The sequence below is a fragment of the Suricata suricatta genome, chromosome 17 (genome assembly GCF_006229205.1).
Source record: "Suricata suricatta isolate VVHF042 chromosome 17, meerkat_22Aug2017_6uvM2_HiC, whole genome shotgun sequence".
Taxonomy (NCBI): domain Eukaryota; kingdom Metazoa; phylum Chordata; class Mammalia; order Carnivora; family Herpestidae; genus Suricata; species Suricata suricatta.
Window position 1 is genome coordinate 21,809,632 of NC_043716.1, and position 9,931 is coordinate 21,819,562.

The window sequence follows — 9,931 nt, forward strand, 5'->3', positions numbered from 1 at the left end:
CTCATCTTTTTCTGCCCCTCCCCTCCTCATGTACTGTGTCTCTCAAATTAAATAATTTAAAAATAAGAAGAAAAAGAATGCACCAGGTTAAGAGGAAGAGATGGGAAAAGAAGGGGAAACCAGGCAGAAAGAATGGCACATGCAAAAACCCATTATCTTCACTGTCTAACCTCTCCTGTTCGGAAAGTACAATGGAAATCCTTAATAAGTCTGGTACAGAAGACACTCCATTTTTCTCCATTCTTCCCTTTTATTTCTTCATGTCCTTTGTAAAAGAATTTCCATATACAATGGAACCAGAGGGGGGGGCCTGGGTGGCTCAGCCAGTTAAGTGTCTGACTGTGGCTCAGGCCATGATCTCACATTTCGTGAGTTCAAGCCCTACATCTGGCTTTCTGCTGTCAGCACAGAGTCCACTGTGGAGGCTACTTGAGAGTCTCTGTCTCTCTCCCTCTGCCCCTCCCCTGCTCTTTCTCACAAAAATATATATAAATAAACAAGTAAATAAATAAAATGGAACTGGAGGATTAAAAAATGAAATCTCACACAAGGGCCCTCAGGAAAATAAAAAGACTGAGAGACTCATTTCCCACCAATGTCTGATTTTCAGAAACTGATACTGGATATATTTGGGGGGGGGAGACAGAGAGAATGCGCAAACAGGGGAGGGGCAGAGAGAGAGGAAGGTAGAGCATCCCAAGCAGGCTTCATGTTTAGCCCCACACTGGGATCAATCTCACAGATCATGAGATCACAACCTGAGCCCAACTCAAGAGTCAGACCCTTAACAGTTTGAGCCATCCAGGTGCCCCTGGAATTTTCTTAAATGATCATGAGTTGGTCAGGGGTTAGCTTACATCAACCTTAGTAAGTTTTGCTTATGGTTCCCAGAGGTACAAACAAGAAATAAACCAGGTCAGGTTGGTCTTGCAAAGTAAGCTGAATTGAGCTTTGTTTGTATCACCGGACTGGTTTTGTTTCCTTGGTGAATTTGCAAAGCTGGTCTCTTTTTTTTTTTTTTTTTAAACAGACCCTAAAGTGAGCTCTCTCCTCCTTACATTCCCTACCCCAAAATACAGGCGATCCCAGCCTCTCAAGGGTCTCAATGTAGCTTGCTAACGTTTGGAAGTCTTGAACTGCAAGTCCTCTGCTATTCCTAAATAAACTCATCTTTTTGACATTTTTGCACTTGTCTCAGTTTTCCTCTTTATTTTGGTTGACACCTTCTACCCATCCCTATCTGATACTCAACACATTTCTCACCCTGCTTTTCATATGCCACCTCTCAATTTCCACTTCCACAATCCTAATTTAGGTTCCTTCTTAACTGTCACCTATGCCATGGCAATCACTTGCTATGGTTTCCCTTTCTTTCACTTCGCGTTCCTTTGATCTATGTAAAAACATATTTGCATACATAGTTTTCAAAAACAGCTCTGATCACTGATCTACTCCCACTCTGAAATTTTCAAGTCTCCCACTTTCTCCAGAGTAATCTACACAGCCAGTAAGCCACCATTCTTGACAAAGTCTCAATTTGTCTTTCAAATTTCTTACCACTCCCTTTAACACTAATAGTGGTCCTCAGACTTTGGTATAATCAGAATCATCCCTGAGGTTCCTTTCAATAATACATCTGCCCGGGATCCAACCCTAGGATTTCTGATTAGATAGTCTGGGTTGTGCTCCAGGCTTTTTTGGTTTTTTGTTGTCTTTGATGCTGGAGGACATACATACTAAGTTTCCTCCTGGTGTTTTCTAAATCGCCGAATTTTGAGAAACACTACACTCTTTCGACTTTACCTACATTTCTAAGTTCCCCCGTGTTTTCTCATTTAATTCGGCGTCAAATTATTTCTTCTCCCAGAATCTATTTTCAAAACCTATCTTATCTTTCCAGAATCAGTTCAAATGCCACTTCTTCCAGGAAGTCTTTCCTGTTCTCCTGCGCATTTCTTTGATATTTAGCTGCACTTTTCTTGTGGGAAGCGTATCTAGGATGCGCCCAAGAGCCCGAGCAGCCAAAAGAGTTCACAGGACGTAACAGGACACACTCCTCATTCCACCCCAGCCCTCCAGCCCTCCCCCGGGAATCGGCCAAGCGCAGTAAATCCTACTGGATCACTATCAGAATCGATAATTCTTCCCAGAAATGCGGGACACAACTCTTTCCAGACGCCCTCCCCAGTTATGAAACAAAGGACCTGAAGCCACAAAAGACGTCCCAAAGTCCAAGGGCAGGGAGTTGAGAGGCAGAGAAGAATCGCACAACGGCTGAAAACGCACTAGCCTGAAAATGGAGAGACCACTCTAAAGCAACACAAAAGACACTTCCGCCTTCCGGCCCACTCCTCACGTGACAGTTGCCTCGCCCTCCAATTGGCTGCTCCTCGCACCCTCCCGACAGGACTTCACCCACGTGACCTGATGGCGGCCGGAGAATTGGTTGTCCGGCGGGGGCTACTGAACAGGAAAGGGGGTTCTCCGAGTGGCAGCAAGGCTGAGAAAGCGGGAAGCCGGACCGGGTGTACGACGGAGCCGAAAGGCTGACGGTTCGCCGCTATGAGTCTCCGCAGGCCGGATCAAACCTTCCGAGACCCGACGTAGGAGCTTGAGGGGTTCGGAGAGCGGGCTGCGGATTCCTGCCCTTGGTTTGAGCGCTGGCTTCGGCCTTACTCGTATTTCCCTGCAAGGACTGCCCGTCTCAGTCTTTACTGAAGTCGGTGGGGTTTGGACTTTATTATTATTATTTTGTTGAGGGTCCGTTGTATGGGAGCACTGGGTGTCCAGCGCAGCGCGCCGTGGAGACCGCCATGAGGTAGAAGCTAGGGGAGGGAGGGCTTAGAGATGCTTAACCAATGGTCTTTACCTACGTGCAGTATTGCCGGTAAGTTGGCTTTATAAATTGTGTTGATGCTTTTATAACCTAGAAGCTTAAGGTTTAGGAGGGAGCGGCGCCCAGTGACTGAATTAAACGTTCATTTATCGAGCCTCGTCCTATGTACCAAAGCACCGTTCTGAGTGCAGTGGATGCAAAGGCCAGTAAGACATGTCCTGGTTCCGTGTCATGGGGCTGATGGCAGAGATGTAAGAGGGAGTATGTGCCTGGGTAAATAAGTAGCATGTGATGCGTGCTGTGGTGGGAAAAAAGTGTTGTGGAGTAAGAAGGGTTAGAGACCACTTAGAGAAGGTGACATTTGAGTAGGGTTACAGTAATTAGGCATTCTCCAGGTTGAAAGGGTTGGGGGAGGCACTCCAGATGGACCAAAACGTACTGAGCAAGCAGTATAGCCAGAGCACATTTGGAACTCCTCTCACAAGTTTCATGTTTTGAGACAAAGTTCATTAAGTTCTCTTAGCCTCTGTTTTCCTCATTTTAACATGTACTTCACCTGTAGAGGAAGATGAGCTAAAGGCTCAAGCGTAGCCCCTGTAAAATAGGCACTTTATTAGTCCCCCGCCTTTTTTTTTTAACGGAGTTTAGTTGCTGAATGGTCAACACAGACCAACGGCTGTCAATTTATAATTAAGGAGTATCAATCTATTGATACTTATAGATGGCTGAAGGAAGCATGTGCTGTCTCCAGAATTGTTACTTAGGTACTGACAACACCATGCTGAAAGGCTGGGGAGGGTGACATTGTGATCCAAGTACTTTTCCACGTCAGTGACAACATACCACCAGAAGGTGTCATTTAGAATAAATGAAATGCAATCAGCTTTCTTATTCACAAATTGATTATCCAGGTTTTGAATTACTTACATTTTGCCTTGCTTCTTTTATCTTGCCCATGGCCTGGAGAAAAATGAAATTAAACCTCGTATTTAGCTGGCAGTGGAAAAATGTAAATCTGATAATCAGTCCCCTGTTCTCTTTCCAGCTCTACTGTTAATTAATTTGCTGTGGACCTTTGGCAAAACGTAGCCTTTCTGGGTCTTGGACTCTGACGATTGATTCCAGTATAAAAAATTTTATGACTATACTTTTCTCTTTGTTGGCAGAATTGTAAATCAAATTGTATATTAAATGAGTTGGAATTTACTTTATAATGGAATTTAGTAGAAAATCTTTTCTAAAGCTTTTGCTTTAGGACTACAAATCTCTTGACAGACATCCTTGAAATTTTATTATGCCCAGTGTTTAGGTTCATTAAAAAAAAGTTTTGGGGGGCACCTGGGTGACTCAGTCTGTTAAGCGTCCAACTCTTGATTTTGGCTCCAGTCATGATCTCACAGTTGGTGGGATTGAGCCCTGTGTTGGGCTCTGCACTGACAGCCCAGAGCCTGCTTGGGATTCATTCTCTCTCTCTCTCTCTCTCTCTCTCTCTCTCTCTCTCAAAAATAAACATTAAAAAATTTTTTTGAATCGTAAATGCTTCTCCACTCTCCTGTATTTCAAAAGCAAAAAAGTTCTTCCAAGCCAAAACTTTTCAAGTTTGCATTTTTGTACAGCAGAGTTGCTTAAAGCAAAGCATAGTGGAAAATACAATATTTATTGAAAGCCCATGGTTGAAACTTATCTATAAAGAATTCTTTATTTTTTCATAGGCTAACCTAAGTTTCTTGGGTGTGGAAAGAGGGTTGGGCTGCTCTTAGGTATAGAAGGATGTGAAGTGGAATGATGCGATGATGAGTGAAGTATAGTCTGACCTGGTATCGCCACTGCTCCAGCGATGGCCTTGACCAGGGTATGATCCCTTAATCTTCTCTCTGAGCTGATGTGGCTGTGGTTTTTCCACACTGGTATGTTCTAATCTGATTGCATACTCATTTTATTATGTATAAGAATGTTTCTTTGATATTCTTTTGAATTGCTGATACTTTCCTGTTTTCCTTCTTAGGTTGAGGTGAAAAATCTGGCTTTGATATCTTCATGGAGGACTACATTATTTCAATCCTGCTGGTTCAGTTTCGTTATTGACTTATTACAATATTAAAAATGTTTAATTAACTGGTGTTTGTTTCGGTAAAACCTTGTGATCTAATAAGAAATTTCACAAATGTCTTTTAACAAATACTTCTTACAGTATAGAAAAGTGTTAATATTTTCAAGTCCATATGTTATTCCATTTCAGGATTTAATTTTATCAACTTTGTGCTATCAGAAAATGTGCTTTGAATTGCTAAATGAGTGAAAATATTGGAAAACACTTATCTCAGCAGAGGCACTTAAATTATTTCCACGCTTCCTCTACCCATATATTTTCACCAACCTGACAATCCAATAGCATGAATTTTACTACACAGAACTGAAGTATTTCTAATACAGGGCATTTCAGACAAAGCTGTTGGATAGAGGATTTTTTTCTCCAAGAAATTATCAAAAAAAAAAAAAAGGCAAGATGTCAATACAAAAATAAATCAAAGTCAAAGGTGGTCTGAATGAAAAATTTCCTTTAAACACCTCAAGTAATCTTTAAGTTTCCATGTAAGTATGACAACTTGGAACAGCTCTTTGCCAAAAACATTTATTCTTAAAATTTGCTTCAGCGTTTCATAGAAACTTAGTAATAGCCAGAATAATTTGTGCCCATTTAGCAAACTCTTAACAGCAAGAAGAAAGAGCTTATTAAAAGATTCTTTTGCACAGTTAGATCAGTATTTTATTTCATCTCTTACTTACTACATTTGCTTTCACATTGAAATCTTCAGACAACAATATACCCACAACCCCTACTTTTCTTTAACCAGTTTCCCAAGAAAAGATCTATATGGCTCATAAAGGAATCTTATTTAAAAATTGATAAACTAATGATGTTACTTAACAAGTGGGTCACAGTATATGGAAGACACTTTGTTTTTCTAAAGTGTTTCTAAGTATGTCTGTAAAAAGCAGGTCTATGTTTCACATTGTTTGCAAACTCAAAATCTCTTCTTCTTAGGCAGATAAATGCTTTCTTTTCTCACGAAGAAGGGCTGCTACCTATTCACTCCCCACTTTATGAGGTCTAACTTTGGGTTTTCCTGAGCTTCTATACCTCTTGTTCTTCAAGGAAAAGCTTCTGTGTAACTATCTCCTTTAATCCACATCCTGTACATTGACCTTCATGTCTCCTGTCAGTCCTGATTCTCTTATTCTAACTAGCTTCGTAAACTCTAAGTAGGTGTCTAGAGAGCAAGTTAAAAGGTTAAGATCAAGGGATACATCTTTGTAAAGAAATTTGTATACACTTGACCCTTGAAGAACACAAATTTGAACTGTGTGGGTCTACTTATATATGAATTTCTTACAGTATTAAGATATTTTCTCTTATGATCTTAGTATTTTCCCTATTTTACTTTACTGTAAGAATACAGTATATAATACATCTAACACAAAATGTGTGTTAATTAACTATTTATTGGTAAGGCTTCTGGTCAACAGTAGGCTATTAAGTTTTGGGGGAGTCAAAAGTTATATATGGGGTGGCCAGTGAACACATGTTCAGGGGTCAACTCTAGTTGTTTAAAATCCATAGAATTATGAATGGAGGATGAGAAGTATCAGACAATGCTATGTACTGTGCTGAAAATCAGCCGTGTGGCCTCATAGTGCAATAATTTTGTCGTGAGACAAAATGCTAATCCCTTTCAGTTCTCAGGGGAGTACAGTTTAATTAGATGTTGTACTTCTGTTGGGTAACCTGTGATGGGACAAGCTTGGTGACTCCTTACATAATTAAACACACAGCGATAACAAAACACATAGCCAGACGTGGCGAGAACAGTATCATTCACCCGGGTTTTGCGACACAGTGGGCACACAGTCTTCATTTTGGGTAACAGAGGAGAATCAGAATTGTAGTCTAGGTGTACAGGTGGTGGGGGAGTAGGTAGGGCAGTCAGCGATTTGATGGTTTCTTGATTTTCAGATGAGTACCACCACTCAAGGAACTGCAGAAAGAATACTCCCACAGAAAGGCCAGTAGAGAGGGAGAAGGCAGCACCTCCCACAGCTTTCTTCAGAGCTGACTTTATCTTCTCACCAACACTGGTGGGAGAACAGAACAGGGAGGCAAAAGGAGAAACTGCTTATTTAGGTATGACCACAGAATGACTGCAGAATTACAGTTCTTACACTCTTCATCAGACTCACCAATTCTGTTTGGGGACTGAGTAGTTGCTAGATTTGCACTGTCTCCTTTAATTTCTATTCTAACTGATTTCTTTTTTCTGACCTACAGTCTTTTGGGATTATAGGAGCTAATCTTTGTGTTTAATGACTAGGGTCTTCTTTGCTTTTGTGTTTTAAGAAAGAAATTAGTGAGTCATTGATCATTTAGACGTGTGTGTGTGTAAGATAGTATATCCAGAAAAAGAAGTGACTCGCTTGACAAAAAATAACTTAGCAATAATGAGGAATATATATTTGAACTTGTAGGACACCACAAACACGAAGCAGCATAGCATCATGGTTAAGAGCAGCCTTGAGAACTGTTGATCTGACTTGAATCTCAGTTCTGCCACCTTCTAGCCATGTGGCCTTGCAAGGTATTTCCCTATTAGGGCCCAGTTTTCTCAGCTGTTAAATGGAATAATGAATTTATTTCATTGGGTTGTGATGAGGATTGATATAACGCATGTAAAGCAAACACCTAGCACAGGGCCTGACGCACAGCAAGCATGCACAAAAATGTAGCTGGTGTGATGAGGAAGGTTACCAGGACGGCCACTCTTGTTTTATGGACACAAGTATTTTTCTGTGTTTACGAAACACCTCAAAGTGAACCGAGGAAGGTGAATTTAATAAAATTAGGTTAAGATTTTAGAATTTATTAACGAAAGGTTTTGGGAAACGTTAAAGCCTTACCCCCTGGCTGGCTGCTGCATCATGCTGGCTTCAGCGGGTCTGTGCTCCAAGGCTTGTATATCCTGAACCGTAAGCCGACCGAGCCGAACACCAGCCAGCCTCAGCAGTGGTGAGTGATGCTGAGCCTTTCCCAGGATGTATCCAAGTTGCTGCACAAAAAACCAGCCTTCCCACGCCATGCTAACAAACGGGTAGGCTGCCAGGAAGGCTCTATAAAACTGTTTCCAACGGGAAGAAGGGGGATGGATGGAATATTCATCCTCTTCTCTCAGGCTAGAAACCAGCTTCTCCAGCTTCACTTTCAGGTAGGGGAGAAGAACCAGGAACATAATTGACTTCCAAAGCTCCTGCTTTGGGAGACCAGCACTGGCCAACCGCTGAAGCTTGTGTGTGTCCTCCATTACAATGCGCTTTAAGCCATAAAAATTTTCAGAGAATGAGGCACTGGTTTTAGACAGATAATGCTGCTGGAGCAGAAGATCCAGCATAGTGAAGATTTCATCAAACCACCTCCAAAAGAAGCCATAGTGGGCAGGATTTGATTCTGCAAGAACCTAAAGCAAAGTAAATAAAATGAAATTCATCTATTTCACAATTACTGTGCATTGTATTCGCATTTCCCTTTTATCTTCTATTCTTTAGGCTTAAACAAGCACTCCTTTTGGGATCTGCCCTATCCTCCGTCAAGAGCTGGGTTATTCAGCACAAGGCTCTACACATAACATAGACTCAATAACCGTTAAATAATAGGATATCAATTATAATTACTGGTTTGGTTTTTACCCAATCCCTAAAACCTGTCAGAAAATGAACACCTTACCTTGACCACATGCTGAAGAGCAGGTCTCACTGCTGTCATTAAACTCTCCTGTGCTACCACCTCAAAGATGGATGGCTGGTCATCCACCACAGAAGCAGCTGTGATGTGAGCCCCGTGCTCAGCCATAGTTTCCGGTATGCACTGGGTTTCACTTTGCCCACAAACTCTTTAGTAAGCATGAACTTGTTTTAGTTATCGAATGGGTGCTCAGTCTCAAAGGTAATCTTTCTGTAAAAGACCTCTTCTGGAGGCAGAGGAGAGGGGTCTCTAAAGAGGTTAAGAACGAAGTTAAGGCAGATGTGGGTGGAAGTGGTGTGTGGGGTGAGGGTGCCTCGTCAAATGCTGCACCTCACAAGGCAGAGCATGACTATGGGGGCAGGTATGGGCGAAGGAGTGCTATCTTCGGGAGCTGCAGTCCTGGTGGCTGCGAATCAGGGACACTAATTCGCTAAGGCTCAAGAGCCAGCTAGCTCTGAGGGGTTAGAGGTGCCGGTGTGGACTCGATACAAAAGGACTGGCTCGAGCTGTTGGCCGCGAAGTACCCCTGCCAGGGCCGTCCTTGCGCGCTGACCCCCGGCGAGGCGCGAAGGACCCACGACGCCACGTTTGTAGAGAGGCCCCCGCTTTATGACAGAAGCCGCACCCGGAAACAGCACAGCTGGGGACCCGGACGGCTGGCGGACGGGAGGCGCTCTAGCTCCAAACGTGACCCGGAAACCGGAACTAGCAAACTCCAAGACCCCCCCCCCACCGTGACTTCCGCTTCCGCTGAAACTGAATAAGAGGGATGGGGTATGGGATTCTCCGCTCATTGGTTTTACTTTTCTCATTTGGTTTTACATCGCATCCTCGGTGGGAATCCACACATCTGAATCTCTCTGCAGATGTGTTTTTGGCATGGGGTTTGGGGCGCCGCGCCGACGTCTGGCATCGGAGCTAGGAATCCGGGCCTGTTGCTGAGGCCCGTCTTCCCTGAGGCGATTTAGTCAGGGGTAGGGGGACGAAAGGGAAATGTGGACACCCGGAAGTTCTCTCTGCGCGCCGGGCGTGGTGGTTAATTTATGGTTGGCCCTCCGGGGAGGGATTCGCAACTGGAAATGGAAGCCTTTAGCTTTATTGCGGCTGATTTAAAAAAAAAATGATTAGAATGAGAAAGGTTCCTGCTGTTCCTCAGAACTTGGATTACTTTCCATTCTAGCCGGTAGATTAACTGCCATGTAGGTATAGTCACGTTCAAGCATAACTAGACACTTGCCACACTTGATGAAAATGGTTCCCATTCTCCTATACGGTTGGATGTGTCACAGCGATATGAATTGAGT

The 9,931-nt window shown here is 42.9% G+C and overlaps 1 protein-coding gene, 1 long non-coding RNA gene and 1 other non-coding gene across 3 annotated transcripts; 2 read left to right on the plus strand and 1 right to left on the minus strand.

Annotated features, from left to right (window-relative positions):
* The first annotated feature begins 778 nt into the window (after positions 1 to 778).
* LOC115282034 lies at positions 779 to 4,992 on the plus strand. Its single transcript, XR_003904495.1, has 2 exons — positions 779 to 2,887; positions 4,842 to 4,992. It is a non-coding gene; the product is annotated as an uncharacterized LOC115282034 (long non-coding RNA).
* On the plus strand, positions 4,622 to 4,718 carry LOC115283109. The gene has a single exon (XR_003904918.1). It is a non-coding gene; the product is annotated as a Z30 small nucleolar RNA (small nucleolar RNA).
* A 1,576-nt stretch (positions 4,993 to 6,568) lies between the features above and the next one.
* Positions 6,569 to 9,309, minus strand: PEX12 (peroxisomal biogenesis factor 12). The gene is made up of 3 exons (XM_029927833.1): positions 8,610 to 9,309; positions 7,790 to 8,343; positions 6,569 to 6,970 (listed from the first exon to the last, which is right to left on the minus strand). Exons 1-3 carry the CDS (start codon positions 8,733 to 8,735, stop codon positions 6,571 to 6,573), a joined length of 1,080 nt encoding a protein of 359 aa, XP_029783693.1. The 5' UTR covers positions 8,736 to 9,309; the 3' UTR covers positions 6,569 to 6,570.
* Positions 9,310 to 9,931: the final 622 nt, after the last annotated feature.